At 38.9% G+C, this 23,303-nt stretch overlaps 1 protein-coding gene and 1 long non-coding RNA gene across 3 annotated transcripts in view; one reads left to right on the plus strand and one right to left on the minus strand.

The window, feature by feature from the left end:
- Palld (palladin, cytoskeletal associated protein) overlaps positions 1 to 23,303 on the minus strand; it is a 359,420-nt gene that overhangs the window by 204,713 nt on the left and 131,404 nt on the right. For both annotated transcript variants that reach the window (XM_027927229.3, XM_027927228.3), the window contains exons 2-7: positions 20,100 to 20,278; positions 10,227 to 10,293; positions 8,997 to 9,102; positions 6,022 to 6,096; positions 1,047 to 1,188; positions 518 to 541 (exon numbers count right to left, since the gene is read on the minus strand). In XM_027927229.3, coding sequence (XP_027783030.2) covers positions 518 to 541; positions 1,047 to 1,188; positions 6,022 to 6,096; positions 8,997 to 9,102; positions 10,227 to 10,293; positions 20,100 to 20,278 — 593 coding nt within the window. The remainder of the gene's footprint in view (positions 1 to 517; positions 542 to 1,046; positions 1,189 to 6,021; positions 6,097 to 8,996; positions 9,103 to 10,226; positions 10,294 to 20,099; positions 20,279 to 23,303) is intronic.
- The window catches only part of LOC139705267 (uncharacterized), a 360,401-nt gene that overhangs the window by 152,671 nt on the left and 184,427 nt on the right, over positions 1 to 23,303 (plus strand). The window contains exon 3 of the long non-coding RNA XR_011707173.1: positions 1,658 to 1,738. This is a non-coding gene — a long non-coding RNA (uncharacterized lncRNA). The remainder of the gene's footprint in view (positions 1 to 1,657; positions 1,739 to 23,303) is intronic.

Genomic DNA, 23,303 nt, shown 5'->3' on the forward strand with positions numbered 1-23,303 from the left:
TCATTGAGAGAGAGCCTAGGGCAAGATGACTTTCTTGATGCTTGTAGAACAGTAAAAGTTTATGTATGGCTCAGGGTACATAAATGAGAGCTGCCTGCAGGTCCACTGGGCGGCTCCTATTCAAGACACACTTCTAAGGCTGCAGTCTAGCTGATCCCTGGCTGCAGTCTAGTTGATCCCCGGTTTTGGGCAGTAGAAGGATGTGGGAGATTGCTCTTTTCTAATGGAATTTTAGGAGGTCTTTTAAAATCATTAGCTCGGTTTTCTTTCTGAGTATAAAAGCCCTAAGTCACTGAGCTTGACCTCCTTGTCTGAATGGCACCTAATGTTTTACTAATAAAGAAGTTGATGTAAAAGGCAGCATACAGAACCCCGATAAAGAAGATATTGTCTTTGAGGAGGTCTCACATTTCCAGGGAACTGCAAAAACATTGTTCTGCTTATGGCTTTAAAACAGAAACAAAGATCTATTGAGACCCACAAGATATATTAACCCTCCAAGAAAGCAAATGCTTACCAGGTTCAGCTGTCGATCTAGGTTCTGTTTTCCGCATGAGAAAAATAAAATAAAATAAGAACAGAATGTTACAATAGGGTTCCTTAATAAAAAACCTAGCTTTCTTTTCCTGTTATCTTGTCTACGGCATATCTGCAGAAATGTTATAGACAATCTCCATAATACAAAAAGGAGGGTTAAAGGGATAGCAGGTCACTGTATATTTCTACAAAAATAGAATACTCAAATTCCAGTAATATCAGAATGTTCTAAAAAATATAGATGGGCTATGTACATATAAACCTACATATTTGCCCAATTTTGAATTCAAATATATGTGTGCATTCTTCCTAAAGTAAGAATACATATCTTTCATCAGTTTCAGTGGGGCCACAGCTTTAACTTAGTGGACCACACATATTGTAGATTATTTGGTCTCATCCCTCTTTAAAAATGGAAATCAATAGAATGACTCAGTCCTTGTTGGTTTTCCCTAAACCAGAGAGAATAAAATGGTCAGACTTGGAAGAATGAGTCTCTCTCTCCTTACTTTTCTGTAGAATTCTGAAATCTGGAGAGTCTTGGATTTCACTTCCCTGCCGGAACCACTGGACCTGGAGAGGGGGCGCTCCACGGACCCTGCACTCCAGGACCACCACCTGGCCCTCTGAGGCTGCTGTGTTTTGCAGTTCCTGAAATTCAAGAAAAATACTGTCCTTAGACTTTAATGTGTTCTTTTTTAAGATGTTTTTTTAGTTGTTGATAGACCTTTATTTCTTATTTATTTGTATGTGGTGCTGAGAATCGAACCCAGAGCCTCACACATGCTAGGCAAGTGCTTTGCCACTGAGCCACAACCCTACCCCTTAATGTGTTCTTAAGCAATTTTAAAACAGAGAATAAAAACTCCAAAATTCAGGTAAAATGCAGAACAAACCTGCAGAACTTGCATCATCAAATAATTACCATTAACCCAGGGATGCCTTTAAGTCCATTGATAATTAGATTTTTGTAACCTCTATGACAAAATATTAGTACAGTTTACCATAAGCCCTGTAGCATTTTTTGACCTGTTTAAAAAACTTCATAGACCCTTTTGTATTTGTGGAATTGGATGGTAATTTTATATTTGTGATAATTTTCTTTCTATTTTATTTGCAGTGCTACCGATCAAACCCAGGGCCTCATGCACGCTAGGCAAGCACTCTGCCACGGAGCCACATCCCCAGCCCTATGTTTATGGTAATTTGATGTTATTTTTCTTTATCTACATTTGAGAGTGGTAAACTTCTTAAAACAATCACACTCCGAATGAATATAGCTCCTTAAGAAAACCAGATGAGAAAAAAAGACACATTTGTTTTCCTATGCCCTGATCTCTCCTATATACCTCATCTTCTGCAGGACTAGGTTCTTAAGTTAGGTTTACTAAGCCAAGTATTGTGGTATTTTCTCATTTTGAGATTCTGTGTAAACTCATAAAACATGCTGCTCTTCTTCCTTATTGACCTTAATTTCCTCCTCTGGGCCAAAGCCCTTATTGCTCCTCATCCCTCTGCAACTCTACACCAATCAATTTTTACAATCCAACTGATTAGAAATTAATTTGACTTTATAGATACAAAGAGGTAAATTTCTGTACTTGTTATTAAATATCAAGATGTTACTAGTTCCCTTCCACGTGTTCTTTCTCCATCTTCTTCTTCCAGGATTAACAACAATGGGACCTATTTAAACTTTCTGGTGATTTAAACTTTTGACTAGAGTACTGGATCTAATACAGAGCATATAGAACTCCTAATTAAAACATGGTGAAATAACTTATCTCTATATAAACAAAAGCAAACCAATTCACACTGAGAAGTATGTGGACATTTTGGTGGTGGTATTTTGTGTTTTGTTTTTAAAACTGTTTAGGAACTGGGTGTGGTGGTGCACACCTGTAATCCCAGTGACTCAGGAGGCTGAGGCAGGTGGATTGCAAGTTTGAGGACAGCCCTAGCAATTTAGCAAGGCCCTAAGCAATTTAGCGAGACCTTGTCTTAAAAAAATAATAATAAAAAATGCTGGGGATATTGCTTAGCAGTAATCCACCTCAGTATTTAATCCTCAGTACCAGATAAATGAATAAATAAAAACTGTCTGAGGGAACAAGAGATCATGGCGAACCATATAGCAAATGGGAAAACAAATACTATGGCAATTGGCCTATATGAGTGTGCAAAAACACTATGAGTTCTAAAAGTCCATGATGTTGGTTGATGAATTACAAAAGTAATGGGAAATCTGATTTGATGTTTGATAAGAATTTTGGTAATTAACAGGCATGTCTTTTTTTTTTTAGTGAAAATTTTAAGGTTATCAACTATTGATTGTATTCCTTCTCCATTCTTATTTTTAAATGTAGAAAATCTCTAGTTTTAGATTAATGTTTTACTTTGTAATTGGGTCCACTGAAGAGCTAATTTAGTGGTTCACAGCATGGTGTCTCTCATGGGGTCCAGCTCCTACGGGGTGACCTATTAAATGTTTCCAGTCTTGTCCAAGAAACCATTCATGGAGATTACAAATGGCATCCAAATACTTTTCATGCTTGAGCTTTCAGGCATGACTATTTAAACCTCAAGAACCAAAGGAGACTGATTTATTCCTAAGTTTATATATGTTTTTTTTAAGTGTTGGAAGCTCAGAGATGTAAGAAATGGGCAGATGCCAAGGAACCAAAGCAGTCAAAACTCCATAGTTATTCTAGGATAACAAACTGGCTCCACCTAGTGTAAACTTTTTTTTTTTTTTTATCTTGGCAAAAGCCATAGCTAAACACAGTAAACCATTAGGAGAACTTTAAGGACCATAAGGAGAAGCCCTCAAAAGACCGAGATTCAACCATCAGTGGTTGCACGGATAATCTAGATCATCCATTGAGTGCAGGATCTGGGAACCCCAAGGGACCCATATAAGGGCATCTGTTGTCATACATCAGGTTCACCTGACATTGTGACTCCTTGGAGGGGTCTAAGGGAAGAAAAGCCCCGTAGGAGTAGCTACCTCCTGGCTGCATGTGCACGCCTGTGCTAGTCACAGCTCAAAGTCCATACCAGCTCTGTTGCCAGAGCCAAGCCCCAACTCCACCAGGCAGGCAGGCAGGAGCACCATCTCTGCCTCTGCCAAGCTGTGACACCTGTCAATCTTTTCCAAAGGAAGGTGAAGATATAGATGGAGGCTCCTCTTAGACTGGCAATGTTCACCTACCATCTACTCTCACCATCGTGTCAAGAGAATGGTCAAAGAAGGTGGGAAGGGTGGCCAAGCCAAGGTTAGTTTGAGTCATGGAGGGGATCAGCAGGATGATTTTCTAAATCAGTCCCTCTAAAACCAGAGCCAAGGCCCAAAAAGGATGCTGCAAAATAGAGAGAATTTTCCCAAAGGACAAAAGAGAAAAGCAGCGGCAAATGTGGGTGAAGCATCCCTGCAGAAAACAGGTGTACCACGCTCCAGGCCCAGAACATGGGAGGCTAGGGCTGCCCATTGAAGTGTGTGCTGTGCCTCTAGTGACCCCCATAGTTCGAGACTTTTTTTTTTTTTAAGCCAAGAGGTGTGTTGGGCCCTGGTGTCCTGAAACCAGCAGTGCCTTGGTTACCAATGTAGGTGGTGACACACTTGCTGGGGATGATTCCAAAATGACATACTACATACTTAATGCAGAATCTACTCCTCTTCTGTAAATGCTTCCTGTTCTAAGCATCAAAGTAAAACTGCACTGGCTGTTACAGTTTTGGTAGGGTTTTGCATGCCTTTTGTTTTTGAGAGCCTGTCTCAGAGGGGAGGTTCAAAGCTGTTGTCAACTGTTATCCTTGGTTGCCCATGTCTCACTGGAACCACTACAGTTGCTTATGAACAGACCTTTAACAAAGCCTGACTTCTATCTGGCTTAGAAACAAATCGTTCCCTTCATGAAGACAAATACAGGTGCTTTCTGTTACTGCCTTACAGAAATCTTATAGATTTGCTTTCATGTTTGTCCTTAGGTCACTTGGAAGTTATTTCCTCAGAAAGTGTGATGTAGGAATCCAATCTAACCTTTTTTTTTTCACTTGTGAAGAATTCATTCTTCCTTCAGCAATTAGCAAGTTTCTGTAGGTACTGAAGTACCTTTTGGGTTTCCACTCTGATTACTCATCAATTTTTTCATCCCTGTATCAGGGCCATACTATAGGTTGAATATCCTTTATCCAAATTACTTAAGACCATGAGTGTTTCAGATTTTAGATTTTTTTCTGATTAAGGAAAATCTGCATATATATCATGATATCATGGGGATGGGAACAAGCCAAACAAATTTTATTTATTTTTCATAAATACCTTATACGCATAACCTGAAGGTAAAGTCAATACAATAGTTTTACAAAATCCAAAAAGTTGTGGATTTTGGAGCATTTAGGATAGGGATGCTCAGCCTATATACCTATATTATAATTATCCTATCTTTAGACAATCTTGACATTTCTTCAGACAAATCCCATCCCTTCTGTAACACCACACTATTTTTCTTTTCCAGGAGTTGCCTAACTATTTTTTTCTTCTTTACAACTTTTAGAATAAGATTGCCAAATTCTGTATCAAACAAATAAACAGAAACAAAGAACCTGTTGAAATTTTAGCAAGATTTGCATTAAATATAGATTAGCCAGGGAGTAATGACTTCTTCATAGACTTTCAGTTCCTAAGAAACGTGTTATCTCTTCATTTATTTGGTCTTTTAAAACATCTTTCAATAAAATTTTTAAATTTTTCTCAAGGAGGAGGAAGAGGAAAAGGAAGAGGAGGAGGAAGAGGAGGAGGAGGAGGAAGCCAGGTGTGGTAGCACATGCCTGTAATCCCAGCAGCTCAGAGGCTAAGGCAGGAGGATTGAAGTTCAAGGCCAGCCTCAGCAACTTAGTCAGGCCCTGTCTCCAAATAAAAATTAAAAGGGCTGAGGATGTGGCTCAGTGGCTAAGCACCCCTTGCTTCAAAATCCCTGGTGTACACACGTACACACACACACACACACACACACAAAGAAGGAGGAGGAGAAGGAGGAGAAGAAAAGTAAAGAGATGGAACAATTTCTGACTTGAGTAGTCATCTAATGAAATGGACATCATTCAACCTGTCAAATCAAATCACTGACATGGAGCAAATTATTTTTAAAATTTCTATAAAGCCTTCTAGATCTCTCCTGCAATTTCCTTGGGAAACCAAAGAACTTTTGAGCATCCCATTGTGTCTTTATTTTCCCACCTGTCTTGGCTTTCCCTCTAGATCTTAAGCCCTATCAAGTCCCTGCTCACACCCACGCCTCTTAGACCTCTCACAAGATGAGAGTCACATCACAGTTGTGCAACAATTTCACCCCAAAGGTAACCATGACAATCAGCCTCTTAATCTGTTCATTTTAATTTTTAAAGACTGCTACGCGAAGCCACATGTGAATGAAATTTAAGGACCAAAGCAAACACAGAGAATGAGTCTTCCAGATGTCAGACCTTCGTAAAAACAGGAGGAAAGCAGGCTGTGGTGGTTCCATCAGGTCGGCAGAGATATGAAGTGGGGCTGTGAACCTGAAAAAGCAGAGACACATGGATCAGATTCTAAATATATAAATTGTTGAAAAGATGGGCTAAAGAAACCTTTCATTATTGAAATTGCTCCCCTTGAATGAAACAAGCGAAGTAGGGTATTGCCATGCATCATCTGCTGGCCCACTCACAGAGCAGATATTGTTCTCCTTCCTCATTTCACATCTGTTACTCTTCTCTGTTCAAAAGGATATTTGAGGTAAAGGTTCCCTGGCTCCTAGGGGATCCACGAGCTTTTAAATGCTATTACCAAATGGATTTCGGTGTGTAGGACTTCCACAGGGGTCTTTTTAGAAATTCTCACAGACATTATATTTTATTTTTAAATAGTGTGGATTCATTGAATCAAAATAGCATATGCTATTGGCAGTGCAAAGTAGATTTTCAGACATCTACCTATCTTAATTTTAATTTGTGCTCTTTCAAGAAAGGGATTATAGGAAATGAAGAAAAAAAAAGAGGAAAATTTTTTCAAGTAAAAAATGGTGCTGAAATACTGAGTGTGTTCATTTCTGGGAAAATACAAGGATTTTAGAGCAGTAAGTGGAAAATATTTCTTTGTGTACAATCACTTATTTTCAAATAGTCTGGACTTATTCACTTATATAAGTGGGTGTTACATTTTGTGTGTGTGTGTGTGTGTGTGTGGTGCTGGGGATTGAACCCAGGGCCTTGTGCTTGTGAGGCAAGCAGGTGTTAGATTCTTAACCAAGATGATGTGATCTGATGTTATGTGCCTAATACGTTGTAGGACCCTGGGGAGACTGGCTGAGTTGAAGAGATGCTAAGACAGTGATGGATCTTACTCATTATCCCTGAAAGATTTTTTACTGGGTTGTGGTTCGGGAGATCTGGGTCTCACCTAACACCATCCAAAAAATACACAAACATTTTACAGTATTTACTCTGTACTAGACATGGTATTAAGTGTCGTGTGAGGATTACCTCACTGAACTTCATGACAACCCTCTGAGGCAGGCAGTATTATTATCTCCATTTCGCAGATGAACAAATGAGGCACAGAGAGGTTACCTTATTTGCTCAAAGTCCTTTAAGCAGTGGTAGAGCTGGGATCTGAACCCAGGCAACTTGACTCCAGAGCATTAACTTTTATGTGACATTGCCTGTGATAAGAAAGTGATGGAGTTTTCCAGAATACTACATTCTCCCAACTATAAAAGTGGGATATATTACCTTCCATTCAGTGTTACTGTAGAATTAAGATCAGTTTAAAATGTACTCTTCACATCATCATAGTATTTATATCTAGAGATGAATGTGGCTTTCTGTTTTTAGGTTACTGCGTTATCCCTTAATAAATTCTGCCATACTTAAGAAGTGTTTCATGTGTATATTTCCTGTTTCTCAGACTAGTTTATAAACTGTCTGGAAATGGGGCTGGCTATATATATTTTCTGATATGACATGTCTAGTGCAGTACTCAGCATTCAAATAAATACTTGCTAGATATTTAAACACCAAACACACACACACACACACACACACACACACACAAAATCCACTGATTTAATCAGAGATTTTTCTATAAATTTTGCACTCTGGTTTAGGGGTTTAAAGGAAATATTTACTACATATGCCTCTCTGAATAACTTAGACTGGTTGATTCTTTTCAAGGTGATGGGCCCAAATGTCTTTTCCCTACTGTTTCCATTTTCCACATATTATAGTATACGTCACAATGTCACTCAAATATCTATATTTAACAGATAAAAAAGGCTGATGAAAGGCACAGTGGTGCTCACAAGACATACCCTTTAGTTAGAAATGGGTTTATATTTCAAGAGTATGGGAAAACCCTCTGTAAGTAAGGTAAGAGTTGAGGGACATCAAGATGGCGGAGGCAGGGTACAAGAAAAATGCCAGACAGAGTACAAGACAGGGAGATAGGTCATCATGTCTCTGTTTATGGTAAGTTCCATTACTATGGCAAATCCCACCAAGGAGGGCTTATTACCCTAGCAACTCCCACCACAAGATCTGTATTCTAATTGGGTGGAAATAAAGTAACCAATGGAAACAAAGAAGGTAAAGTTTTCAATCATGTCCACAGAAAAGGGATGAAGCACAGCTCAGCATGTAAGAGTGGCCCAGACATCCAGGCCTTGAGCCACTCCTTCCAGACCAATTAGCTCCACTTTATAGAATGTTCTTTCACTAAATCTATGCTCAGCCTGTTACTTCTGCATGTCTGGCTCAGTTCTTTGTTTCCAAAGCCAAGAACCTGCACCCCAACTGGACCCACCCATATTATCATAAATATTATATTTAAGGATAGTCTTCTAGCAGTGATTTAGAGACATTTAACAGTTTATATATATATATTTTAAAAACTTCATGTCTTTGGTTTACAAAGTAAACTCACTACCATTCATTGCTAATTTGTATTACTGTTCTTTCTTGGATAATGGACTCTTATAATGAGATAAAAGCAGTATGAGAAACTATGGTGAAGGCCAGTAACTTTAATTTTTTTTCTTGTTTTCTGTTTAGCTTCTCGGGCTGGGAAAGCTTTCTGTGGGTATGTGGACTTTTCTTGTCTTTTAGATGAGCTAATGAATTTGGCTAATTGGAAGAGAAAATTTATGTGAAGGAATCCAATAGTTATAGCTAAAACAGATATCATTGAGTTTCCAATACAAACACAGGTGTTGGCTAATTGGTGGTGTGGATTTGATTAAAGAAAATTTTTAGCGGAATTAAAGGAAGAACAGTACCTACCATTTTCTTTTCTCCCAGCTCTGTTTCCACTTAGAAAATATTTTTAGGATGTCTGCTAGTTAGAATCAAAGTGATATTCTTAGAACTAAGCAGTTTGCTAATGAATTCAATTCCTTGTGGGATCTGGCCTGAGGCACAATTACCTGTTGAACAGGGACAGACAATGGCTGAATCACAGCTGTAGTCACTCCTGTCTTTGGAGATGATGATCCTATTGTCAAGGACACGGAAGTTGTTTTCTTTTGAGCTCTGGAAAATAGGGGAAGGCAGATGTCCAGTTAGAATTTTTTAGCTGGAATTTTTCTTTGAAATATTTCTACAGAAGAGCTGGGTTTCTTTCTGTATACTTCAACTGTCACTATTTCAGAAATTGAAGCTCAACTTACAAGCTTGAAAAGCTGTAGTCAGCATGAACACAGAATGTACCTTCTGGATATTGAGTGAAATAATTTAGAATCTTTGTAAAAGATTCAAAAGTATTAACCCTGAGAATCCTAATACTTGGAAGAGGCCTAATCTTTAAAAGTAAATATTTAAAATCTTTAGGGTTAGGGTCCCATATTTAATTCAAAGTTTTGGCTATTTTCCATTTAGCAGCTGTTCTTCATTCTGGTTTCCAATTTTGTTGAGCATTTTTTGTCTTTTCTTGGTGCATAAGTGTTATTGAGGTATAAGAGAAAGATTAAGAAGAGTCAGTATCTAGGTCCACCATTGTAAAAGAGCTGGCCATGTACCCTCAAGCAAGTAACATCACTTTATTGAACTTGAGCTTTTTGTCTGAAATGAGAGATGTTAAGTACATGATCATATAAGGTCCCTTTAGAATCTGGGATTATTTGATGCTGAATGGATAGACTTAAGTTTATATATCATTTCATTATTGTTTGAATTGTACAAATTTACGAGGTACAATGTGATAATTTGGTGCACATATACAATGTTCAATAATCAAACTGGGGTAGTTAGCAGTTTGAATGAATGTAACTATCATGTGTCTACTAGCAAATAAAGACATTTGTTATCACATCTCAACATCAATGGGGTTTTCTACCAAATTCTAGTAATTTTTACCAAATAATTAAGATATTTTATGTTTTCTGAATAATCCATATGTCCTTATAGGAATTACTATCAGTTAGATGGTTGTCTTTGAAACTACCCTTGTATATGGTTGGTTTGGGCACACTGATAATGAAATGCAGACTTCAGAGGGCAAATTTATAAGTTAAACCTTGTTCCAACTTGAAATACAGGATTTCCAATGACTGTCAGATGACCTTTTCCAGTCAAGCACAGCACACCTGGATAAGTGTCCCCAAATTTGGTTGCCATTCCTTGTTATAGAGATGAGCAATGAAATCATAGGTACTTACTGTGGCATAGCTCCAGCTTTTGACTTGAAAGCTAAACTTTCACTGTCAGAATCTGTGGAACTGGCTCCTGGGAAAGCATTTAAAAAATAAGGATAAAGTTAAGATTCAGTGGTATCTATAATTTCAGAGTAATGTTCCTCATCTTTAAATAGTAAACTACAAAGTCTTAGTTTTGGTCTAAATACACAATAAAATAGAAAATGATTCAGATTCATATCATATTATTGGACTCTTCAAAAAATCATTTAAAAAAAGAATTATTGTAAATAGCTCTTTTTTTTTTTAAAGCAGTATGCTTTTAAAGCCAGCTTTATTATCAGTTTCATTTTTTATCACTTTGGCCATCACAATTACACTTTTACATGGCTTAAAAATAAAGAAATAAATGTGTGTGTCTGTGTGGGAAAATACTCATGATTTTAAACTTTAATCCTAGGAGATTACATGGTGTGGATTATTAATCTCTTTATTATTCATTAATCAGAAGATATTTTCTGACTCTTGGATAAATTCAAGTATATGACAGTAGCTTCAGTCTTGGATAAGAGGGCCTCTGATTTTGGACCGTGCCCTCCCAAACTCAATTGTATAATTTCTATTCTTGAATAGAGAATCACATCAGAGTTTTAGTCTAATGGTAAACTGCACTCAGATTTTAATGTTTACATATTGTACGTCAAGAGATTCTAAGTGGCAAACTTAAAGTAACTGCAATGGTTAAAAGTATATTCTTGATATTTCATTTTATAAAATACATTTCATTTGGGTTGTTAAAATTATCTTGCAAAATAACACAGGCTTATAGAAAAATAACCAAATGGTACAGAATTGAGCAATATAATAGTTAAGATCTGAGGGTACCTCCCTAAATACCATCAGGCACATGTTGGGATTGTATTTTTCAGATAAGGTAAATGTATCAACACACATATATTTATGTACATATTTATGCAAATGGATTCTTACTTACTCTAAGTACCACTTCTAAATAGATACTTTTGTCTATCAGTACGTGCAGAATACATAAGTTCACTCAATTCTCTTGAATGGCTGTCTAGAATTTCCTCCTGTGACTCTGTTGGTATACGCTCTTGTCTTTTGTTGATGTTGAACACAGACATGCTTTGTAACTCGGCTGGAATGTTTGCTTCGTCCCTTCCTACTTATTTCTATAACTACCATCCACTGTGGGCTTTCTTCACCTGGCTCCTGGACTAGTGCAATAGATGCTTATCTCGTTTTCCCATTTCTCTCCCTGCCACATTCATTCATGCTCCTAGAGCACACCTTTCCTGTTAAAGAACTAGATGATGTACGAGTCTCAGAAAATTAAAACTCCCCAAATCTGACATTTCATTGGCCTTTGTGATTTCCAACCCGATTTTCTTCCTGCATTTCCAAGTCATATCATCCTGATGCAGGGCGTCAAACATACTCACTGGGGTATATTCCACAGGTGAGGGGATATAGCAGTGAAGCAGGCACATACACAAATCCCTGACCTTGTGGAGTGTGTGCTCTTGGAGGACACAGGCAATAGAAGAGATAATGAAATACAGGACATGGTGGTGAGGAAAATGGGCAAAAGATGGAGTGGGGGTGCTGGAGTGTAGGCAGAGGGGGATGTGATGGGGTTGTAATTTTAAGTCGGAGGCAGGGGAGGGCTCCCTCAGGACCTGGGGAGGTGAGGGCTTTCCTCCTTGTTCTTGCTCTACTTTGTACCTATAGTTGCAGTATTTGCTTTCCTCGGTCTAGCCTACTCACTCTTTTCTTGGTATTCTGCCTTGACATTAGATCAGCCCAGCCATTTTTATGTGCTCTGTCTTTGACTTCCCTGTGTTCTTCTTTGCATCATACATGCCACTTATCATACCTGCTAGAAAACTATTAGTTCTCTGAGAACGGAGGCAGGGTTAGGAAGGGAACTATCAATTTGTGAGAACTTACTACTTGCCTGACAGTCTGCCCGGCGCTTTCTTTATATCATTTAATTATTTTAATAATGAACCTAAGAAGTGAGTTATGTCCAAGTTATAGAGAGGAAACCTGAGAACCACATGGTCAGGCAGTTTGTATGAGGTCATATGACTAGAAAGTGTTGGTGACAGGACTGCACACAAGTGTTTTGAACTCGTGGTCTGTGACCTTCCTATGCCCTGTGACTTTCATGTGCTCTGCATGTCTGTGTTTCTCATGGTGCTTAGCTTCATGCACAGGGCTGGCCTGTAGCTTCTGTTGGAATGAACACATAGAATAAGGGAATCACAAAGCTTGTCTGGGGACACGAGCAGACCATGCAAGTAGAGGGGGGCATGTAGTAAGGCAGCAGCAGAGGCTAGTATGGGCAGGGCTGGCACATTGGGGCTGACATGTCTGGGCACTGAGAAGGCTGATGGTGAAATTAACTGTGCAGGACTAAGGGGGTGTAATAGAAAAAAAGGGAAAAACAAACAACAGACCATCCAGCACAAACTGTAGGCCAGGAGGAAGTGTGACTAGGAGGTGGGGGGAGCCCAGCAGGGGAATCCCGGAGGAGTCACCAGGAAAGCTGCGATTATCAGAAAGGCTGGGAAACCTGAGAGACTAGTTTTCTTGGAATCATAAAAGTGTTTTGGAGAAGGAGAGGGGTGGCTAATGTCCTGCAGGAATGATCCCAGACACTCTCTAAGTGGCTAGAAGTCAGGGAGACAAGCAGCTACTTTTCACCTGACTCTAAATATTTGAATTATTAAAAAAAAAAAAATCTTCTGATGCCAGGAACAGCGGCATGCCTGTAATCCCAGTGACTGCAGGCTGAGAAGGGAGGATTGCAAGTTTGAGGCCAGCCTCAGCAACTTAGGGAGACGCTGTCTCAAAATAAAAAAGAAAAGGGCTGGGAAGCTGGGGGGTGTGGCTCAGTGGTAAGGTGCTCCTGGGTTAAATCCCTGGTGCCCCCCCCCCCCCAAAAAAAAAGTGTTCTGATGACCTCTGTTTAAAAAGTCATTCTTGGGCTAGGGATGCTGCTTAGTTGTTAGTGGTTAAGGACTTGCACCTAGAATGTGTGAGGTCCTGGTTCAATCCGCAGCACCACCACACACACACAAAAAAAATTCTTGGTACCTTTTATAGGTGATTTTCAGAGTAAAAGGTAGAGTAAAAAAAAAAAGTTTGTGTACCCAGAATGAGAATACATTTGTTTGTTTTGTGCACCTGTCCAACCCTTGTAAAAATCTCAATGTCACCTTATATCTCAGGTGTCAGAGCAGCTCTTGCAGAAGATAGATCAAATCCCTCTCTCTGTGCCAGTAAGTTCCCTTCCTTCCCTTCAGGGCGATTCTTCCCCTCCCTCTCCCATTCTGTCCCTCCCTCCAGTCATCTGCTTTGCACCTGCTGGTCAGGAGAAAGGAATGTTTAATGACAGGGATAGATGTTTGTGAGAGGAGAGACTAAATTAAAAAAAAAAAAGAATCAAGGTACAAAAGAGCATGTGAAGTGAAATATGTACACGTACAGGAAAAAGATCAGCATCCTAACAGTGACCGTCAGTTGTACAGCGTGCACAATTGTTGAATGTGCACTTACCATGGTCACAGTCAGGGCCCTGGGTTCAATCCCCAGCACCACCAACAAAAAAAAACAAAGTCATAATTTCCTACATCATGTGCCAGGTACCACTGTAGGGGATTAAGTCATTCAATCCTGACAAGAATCTCATTTTCTCCAGGTACAGATGAAGAGACAGAACACAGAGCCATTGAGTAAGGTTCAAGGTCACAGAGCATGAAACTACGCACTTCATAAAATATTATTAAAAAATTACTTTTAAACAATGTGTGGGCCCAAGGTGTGCTGAGACTCCTTCAGGTTCCCTTCACAGGTTTTTAAAATCTAGCAAACGGGAGCTATGCCCAGCCTTCATCTACCCATTGCCAGATGTTGAGGTACTGCATGGTCCTGGCCTCTTGGGCTTTACCTTACTGGGAAGCAGAAGCACTTATCCACATCACATCACAAAACGCTTCCAAACTTAAAGGAGTGCAGCGACATTTTATCTGATCATTCATAACACTCAGAACCTAAAAATAAGTGTCAAGCAGCATCCACCCACCCACATCAGACTTCTGCATTCCTGTCCAGCCTCTACATTTTTAATGCTTCCTTGTCCTCCACGCCACTGGATCCAAATCCCCCTTAACCACAGGTCTGGTTTAATTCAGCTTCCTTCAACCGTATTTTAGGACCACCATGGCACCCTCTCTGGAGCTCTTAAAACTGTAATGATCTATATAATCCATTTTACAATCACAGGAGGAGGCAGGAGTGGAAAGTTGAGATGTCTGTTTATTTTATGTGTTTGTGTTTATCTTTCCTACTCTTGAGACCATCTCCTGTCATACAGTCCTAAAGGACACTCCCCTCCCCTCCCAGTACACTTGTGGGCCACACTCCATTTCCTTTCTGCTTTCCATCTTGTTCTCCTAAATAACATATTTTTCTCTGTTGCACTATTCTCATCAGCATAGAGACACATTCTAGAAATTCCTGGCTCAAAACAACAACAACAGTAACAACAATAACAACAAAAACATCTTTTGTGACTCTATATACGTATCTAGTTACTGGCTTTTCTAGTTTCTTTGCTGGTGGTCAAGCAAGCCTTCCCACTGTGTATCTAATATCTGCTACTTCCATATTTTGCAAACTTGACTCAGGTCATTGTATTTGACCTTTGGTCTTCTCTTGAATTCCCAAGCCCCTCTTGCTAAAATCAACAACATTCCCAGTTGCCTAATCCAGTGGTTTCCTCCCTGCCCTCATCTGACTGACCTCTCAGCAGGAGAGGACGTGGCCAGCACCTCCCTCCTTCTTCCTAACACAATTTGCCTCGCTCCCCCCCCCCCCCCCCCCCCCCCCCCCCCCCCCGCCACCCCACCACTCTGCCTTGGCTCTGTCCTGCCCCAGGGGCTCTTCTTTCTTACTCTCTTTTGCTGGCAGCTCTTCTTGGAACCTCAGTGTGTACCAGTATCACAGGCTCAGGCTCAGGCCCTTCTCTCTTCTCCCTAGCTGATCTGTCTGGGAGTGCATCCAGTCCCACCGTTACCATCTATGTGTGGAGGCTCCAGAGTTTTCTCGCTCTGTGTACTGGACTATATTCATATGTCTGACTAACAGACTTCTCCCATCTGTTTGGCTATTCAGACACAGATTTCAAATTTATGTTCACAGCACAGCACTCAATCCCTTAACCCCCCATCTTCTTCTCCATTGGCAACACTGTCCACACAAGTGGCAAAGCTGAAATCCACAGCATATTCACACCTGATTCTTTTCATCCCACATCTAACCCACTGCAGGGCTTTTGATGTCTATCTCTGAGCTGTTCCTATTTATACCGCATCCTCCTGCAACACCACTGAAGCTCTTCTGTCCTAATGCAGGAGGCTTCTAACTGGTCTCCCTGATTATAAGTCAAAGCAACGGTTAAAAATACAAATGAGAAGGGCTGGGGAGGTAGCTCAGTGGTAGAGCACTTGCCTAGCATGCTTGAGGCCCTGGGTCCATTCCCAGTATTGCAATTTGACTTACAATGCAGACCAAATTGCTAACAGTGACCATAAGGCCCCATGTCTCACATACCCTGACTGATGATGTTCCAGCTGCCCTAGATTTCCTCAGTTACTTCAGCACTCTGCTCTTCCCCATCCAGGTCATTTGTATCCGACCCTATCTAGTTGTAGAACCCTTTCCCCAGTATTCCCTATGGGCTTCTTCTTGGTCTTTGATCAACTGTCATTTCTTCAGAGTGGCCTTCCTGATCACCCTGTCCTGTCAGCTACCTCCATTTCCCTCACAGACTTGCTGGTGTCTGCAGTCATTTATGAGTTTGCTGGCTCCCTTGCCCTCTTCTTCGAAGTGTCGGCACCTGTCTTGTTCACCGATATGCTCCTGCTGCTGGAACTGCCTGCCTTACAGTAGCAACTTGACGATGGCCGGAAAGTGCTCAGTTATGTGCCCTGAAAAAATGGCATTCTCAGATCCTAAGTTCTGAAACCCCATGAAGGTGAGGGTCACAGTGGCCCCCATGATAATGAGTAACTTTGCATTTTATTTTGTAGCAGCAAAGAGGGAAGACTCGAGTCAGACTGCTTGGGTTTGAATCCTTGACTCCTGTGTGTGTGTGTGTGTGTGTGTGTGTGTGTATGCCATTTTGATCACTACTAAGCCTCCCTCATCTTCAGTTTCTTCAACTGTAGACTTGGGTGATTTTTGTAAGGATCAAATGAGATATCCCATGTAAAAACTAAGAGCAGTATTTTCCTACTGAACACTAAATGTATGCTAGCTATTCTTCTTCTTAGTTGTAGTTGGACACAATAGACTTATTGTATTTGTTTTTGTGTGGTGCTGAGGATCGAACCCAGGGCCTTGCACATGTTAGGTGAGTGCTCTACCGCTGAGCCACAACCCCAGCCCTAGCTATTCTTCTTGAGCTATCATTTCTTTTGTTTCCTTCTAAAATTTGATGTGTAGGATGGCAGAAGTTAGACCATTTTCAGCTTTTAGGGTGTTAAACTTTCAGAAGTTTCATTGAAATTTAAAATTGTACAGAAAACTTCCTTCCCTCTAATAGCCTCCTAGTGACTAAATGACGATGTAGTAATGGCCATGTGCCTTAGGAAGCAGCTCCATTGTGACATGCCTGACACTAACGCAGAACTGAAATTCATAAATTTAAATACTTCTGACTTTAAGTGATGATATGAGCCTAGGAGGCTCTCTCTCATAGCATGTAATTGTTCTTAGGGATAAAAATACACTAAAATTACTTGCTCTAGAAAAAAGTTATTGCCCACATTTCACAAGGTAATGAGCCAGTTTTCTAAAGCACTTTGTTAGTCTTACAAAGATGACTCTTAATAGGTCTTTCTTCTTGTTATGTCTAGCTCCTTTAACCCTCCCTTCAATTTTTCTAAAGTCACACACAAGCTATCTAAAGTCACAAATGCTTGATGGCTGGTTAGCTGCATAAGGATGTTTAGTGGTATCACCAGGAAAACTATTCTAGTAGAAATTCACCATCTTTATTGAAGTCCTGAACACGAAATCTACACTGCATACAGAACTCGAGTGGAGTGGCTCAACCAGTTGAGTTCATAGGCAGAAGAGGACTACAAGGTCTAAAGCTTCTACCACTGAGTCCTGGGGTTGTGGCTCAGTGGTAGATCACTTGCCTAGCATATGTGAGGCACAGGGTTCGAGTCTTATCACCACATTAAAATAAATAAATAAAATAAAGGTATTGTGTCATCTGCAACTAAAAAATATGTTTAGAATATGAAGATTAAGGTAGTAGAGATTTCAAGGTTGTTAGTATTCTCTCTACATTTTTAACTACTATTTTAAAAATTACTATTTTATTTATTAACTTAAACAAAATTAAAGATCAATGTTTGGGGGCCACCAGAATTAGATACTGAAACTGGTTTCAGGGGTAGAGAAATGACTTTTGGATATAAGAGTAGTTTATCTTACATATTTTGCAATTAACTTTTTAAGTTCATTTGTATCTTTATAATACTTTAGATTTCTCTATACCACTTACAATATTACTTATCATTTCATATTCTGGTTTTAGTTCATTTTTTAAAAATGTGTTCATCCTTGTTAGATTGGGAATGCCCTGACACCCAGAGACTATTTTAACCTTATTTATACTACATTGTGTAGCACTTATTAGGGCATTAATAAGTGTTGTTTGAATTAAATTGATGAACTCTTACTTAAATTAAGTTACAGGATATTCTTTAAATCTAATGTGATTTTGCCAGGCACAATAGGGCATGACAGCTGCTTGGGAGGCTGAGACAGGAGGATCACAAGCTCAAAGCCAGCCTCAGCAATGGTGAGGTGCTGAGCAATTCAGTGAGACCCTGTCTCTACATAAAAATACAAAACAGGGCTGGGAATGTGGCTCAGTGGTTGAGTGCCCCTGAGTCCAATCTCTGGTACCCCTCCCCCCCCCAAAAAAAAAAAAAAAGAGAAAAAGAAGAAAAAATCTAATGTGATTTCATTTAACATCTAAAGTATAAAAGTAGTATGATCCAAATTTACCATATTTCTAGCAATCCTAGAAGCAAATAAAGCATTCCATTTTAAAGTGTTGTTTGTGAACTTGGATTTGGAGACAAATCTGATCACTATTAGCAAATAGGGTTTTTTGTTTTTTTTTTTTTAAATTGGAAGTTTAAGTTCCCTTCACTGCATTCTAAAATACTTTAAGAAGTGTGCTACACTGCCTACCCAGGAATAAAATTTATTGCTAACTCATTAGCAAAATGTTAAAAATCTTTTCATTTATTTTTTCATTCATGTAGCACTTTGAATACCTATCAGTAGGATACAGTGGTTAAGAATATCTTTCCTATTCTTTTAAATTTTTTTTCTTTTCATTCTTCAGATTACCTTTGCGAAGTGGTTTTTATAGAAACTAAGAATGTGGACCATGGAGTAAGACAGCCTGAGTTCCAATTCTTATGTGACTTGCAACAGTCCCTTTATCCTCTCTCAGTCTCAGTTTTCTTTTTGTAAGAACAGAATAATTATGCCTCAAAGGATTACAACAAAATTTAAATGGTTTATGTGTATGTGTGTGCATTTTATAAGTATCACATGAGTATTACTTATTATTACATATAAAATGTCACTTTTATTTATTTTTTATTTATTAAGAGGATGAAATTCCTTAAAGAGCTTGAAGATCTTTGTTTTCAAATACAACATAGTGGGTCCGTTTATTAAAAGTAAAGGTGTATACTTTCAGTCAGCAGTAAGAGAAATCTTTGAAACTAATTTTTTGGGGGTCAATTTTTGATGGAATTTTCTTCCACTTTAAACAATGAAGAAATGTGGTGTTATTAAACAGTTTTAAAAAGTTTTTAAAAATGAAGATTAAGGGGCCTGGAGTTGTGGCTCAGTGGTAGATCACTTGCCTAGCATGTGTGAGGCACAGGGTTCGATTCTCAGCACCACATAAAAATAAATAAATAAAATAAAGGTATTGTGTCATCTGCAACTAAAAAGTATGTTTAGAATATGAAGACTAAAGTAGTAGAGATCTCAAGGTTGTTAATATTCTTTCTATATTTGAACTACTATTTTAAAAAGTAACTGATCAACCAGGTGTTCACCAAGTTATAGATTTAGACATAGTATAAACACTGGGCACAATATACATCTGTTTTAAATTACTGGTACTGATCAAGATGCAATAATATTACAAACTATAATACCTTGATATCAAGTGTTCCAATTTCCTGGAGGTTAGGTCTTATAAAAAATAACGAATAGAACAAAAGAAATAGTCCATTCTCTGCTACCAATTTTTGATACAACTTTGATTTTCCAAAATCAGTCTCACCAAGTAACTCCAAATTCATAGTACACTTAGCAGGAATAAGGGAGCCGTAACAGAAGAGTCACAATTCTAGAACTCAGTTAAAAATGAGAACATTTAAAAATATTCAATCACTTGAAAATCCCATAAATGATTTCCTAACTCAATTGCAGTTTAACTGCAGTTGATATGGTATTTCAATTATATTCCCATGCTTCATTTACTTGAAAAAGAAAAAAAAAAAAGTCAGACACTGTATGTTTTAAGTAAATTCAAGTTAATGTAGATAAAAGGTTATAAATGAGAAGGACTGAATGTTGACATTAGACACAGTTAATGTATGTCTAAGTGTCAGAACGGTTTATTTATAGAGTTTTTCAGGAGAAATGAGGGTTGAAGCACAACACAGCTCTGCTCTTTGCATGGGGAAAGCACACACAAAGTGTTCTACAAGGACGCTCTGAGGCCGTTCCCACTCCTTCCCTGTGTACCCTCCTTACCTTCAATGAATACCTCTGCAGATGTCGTGTCTGAGCCGCTGGGGTTGGTAGCCAGACAGGTATAGCGGCCTGTGTCGTCCTCAAAGGCCTCTGCAATGATTAGAGTGTGAAGGTCCCCGCCCTCACAGTGGATCTGAATGTCAGGGGTGTTGTGTAGCTCTTTCCCCTCACAGAACCATCTGCAGGCCAAATGGGGGTCAAAGGACAGAGAGTTAAGAGAGGAAATGGTGATGTTTAAAACAATAAAGCAGAAACCAAAGGCTGAATGCTATGCAATAAGATGCTTGTTTGATAAAAGATCTGTGTTGATGTTACTCATGGAAACTCTACATTTGAGACCGTGAAATTAATGACTAGACAATTCCCGTAGGTTTTCTTTGTAAAGCATCTTGCACATTTTATGAACCTTGAAATAAGGGACATTGTCAGACTTGGAAAGATCATTTTGATTACAAAATTAAAAGGAACAAAAACTCAAAATGTCTTATAAAATGTTTTATAATAAATGCCTCCTACATTGAATATAATTTTTTCTATTATTCTTATCTAAAGAAAATATAAAAGTAATATGTGTTAGGCTCAAAATATCTATTAAGGGAAACTTATCCTCGTGTTAAAAAAAAATCATAGGAGGCAGTATTTTTGTTGACCCTTCTGATCAGCTGAGCAGTGACAGATTTAATGCCTTCCACATTTTTGATATTTATAAAACTTTCTAGCAGACCGCTTTGGCCTCTGAGATGCAGAGAGAAATAGCAGTTATGCTGTAATTCATTCTTGCTGGTTTGCACTTTTCCTTTCCCAAACAAGCAAGACCTTGGGGTGGAAGGCTACAGGCCGACAGGCTGTTTTAACACAGGTTTCTTCTCACACTCTTTCTTCTATTCCCCCAACACCTCAGACTCTCAACACCATTTGATTGCTTTTACATTAAAAAAAAAAGAAGAAGAAGAAGAGGAAGAAAAAAGAAAGAAAAAAGTTTCCCCCAAGTCCTAAAATATGATTTATTTTTAAAGAGATATGTAGGAATGTGCCATTTGCAACTAACAGAATTGAAGTCTCTGGAACCATATTGTTCATTTAGCTTTTAATTATCACCAAGAGAATTTTCTCTGTGTCTAATCACTTATAAAATACTTTGGAACTGGCATCCTTTTGTGAAAATATGACACTGAAGACTAATTTTTTTTCTTTGTTTAGAGTTGCATAATATAGGTATTTCTCTGGATTTAATTTGAAAGTAGAGTTAAGAAAGCAAATGAGTTTGTGAATTCTCAGAACATGAACCCCAGAAACCATACTAAAAACTAAATATGGGATACTCACAAAAGAACAGACACAACTTTGGGAATTATAGAAGATAAAATAACTGAGCACTCTGTGCAATGTGACTCACCCTGTTTTGGGGGGCAACTGAGAATGGTGGTAATTCCTGATTCTAGTGCACACTGTGGTTTTGTTTTCATAAAGCTGTGGAGAGCTTTCCAGCCCAGAACCATCTTCCCAGTCCTCCCCTCCACCCCTCCACCCCCCCGCCTTTTATTTCCTTGTTTTCTTTCCAAAACCATAGTCCAGTTCCTCACCCATTAGTGCTAACTGCAGCTTGAGTCTTAATTGATCTCTCCGTCTCAAGCTATAAATTCTTTCTATATTCTGTCATCAGATTAATGCTCTTGAAACTTTTCACTACACATGCTATTTTCTGAAATTCAGATCTGTCATTGAGGCCTTTCATGTAACTTGGATTTAACTTTATATTCTATCATTTTTCTGTACTAATCCTCTGTTTCTGTCAAATGTTTCAGGGATACATTTCTCCCTAACTAGCCCTCAAGGATTCCTGTGTAACCCTTGTCTACTCTTCTTTGCTTACACTTTCTCTCTTTGGAATTTTTTCCTTACTTTCTTCCTTGTTATGGTTTAGATATGAGATGTCCCTCAAAAGCTCAGGTATGAGATAATGTAAGAGGGTTTAGAGGTGCAATGATTGGGTTAGGAAAGCCTTAATCTAATCAGTGACTTAATCCCCTGATAGTTATTAACTGGGTGGTAACTGTAGGCAGGGAGGGTGTGGCTGGAGGAGGTAGATTCCTGGGGCACAGAACTTTGGGGTTTATATTTTGTCCTTATCAAGCAGAGTTGTCTCTCTCTGCTTCCTGGTGTCATATTCCCTGCTGCTTTCCTCTGCCACATACTTCTACCATGATGTTCTGCCTCACTTCAGGCCCTGAGAAATGGAGTCAGCCATCTATGGACTGAGACCTCTGAAACAGTGAGCCCCTAAATAAACTTTTCCTCCTTAAAATTGTTCTTGCCAGATCTTTTGGTCACAGCAGAAAAAAAAAAAAAAAAGCTGACCAAAACATTCCTTAATCTCAGTTAGGGATCACTCTTCCTTAAGGCCAAACTAAAGTTTTCTCCAACAAATTAATTTCAACTGCACACACGTATGCTCAGTATTTTCTGTGTATAGGAAGGTTTTGCATTGCATATTACAGGTGATATAAAAAAATGCCTGGCAAACTCTGAGGCTCACTGAGGAGTCTGCGTATATTGCCCATTAGAGTGGTTTTACTCTCCAAAAGGAAGCTATAAACCCACTACTACAGGAAAAAAACAAACATGGGAAAATTACAATAGAGGTTTAAGACAAAGATTAATTTCTTTGGGTGGATGTACTTCATAGAGAACCTTTTGCTGACTACACGAGTACAGTCTCTTATCCTCTAACTCAGCAAACTTGTTGTCTACAAGCCTATTTTTACACGACTGTGTGCAAAGAATGGTTTTTATACTTTCAGATGGGAGAATAAAATCAAAAGAATAATAATATTTCTGACAGCAAAAATTATATAAAGTTCAAATTTCAGAGTCCATAAATAAGTTTTTTTTGAATGCTCATTTACATATTGCCCAGGACTACTTTTGCATGACAATGACAGAATAGAGAAGGGTTGCAACATTCTGACTGATGGCCCCAAATACCTACTATTTGGACCTCTCAAAAAGTTTGCCAACACCTGCTTTTTGCTCTTTAATGTATGATCCTTGGGTCAGTGGCATTAGCACCACCTGAGAGCTTATTAGATGTGCAGCATCTTGAACCTCATCCCAAAGCTACCAATCAGTTCAGATCCCTCAGGTGATTCAGGTGCATATAAAGTTTAAGTGCTGGTTGGATATGTCCTGGTCCACACTAGCATG

The sequence above is a fragment of the Marmota flaviventris genome, chromosome 3 (assembly GCF_047511675.1).
Source record: "Marmota flaviventris isolate mMarFla1 chromosome 3, mMarFla1.hap1, whole genome shotgun sequence".
NCBI classification, from domain to species: Eukaryota; Metazoa; Chordata; class Mammalia; order Rodentia; family Sciuridae; genus Marmota; species Marmota flaviventris.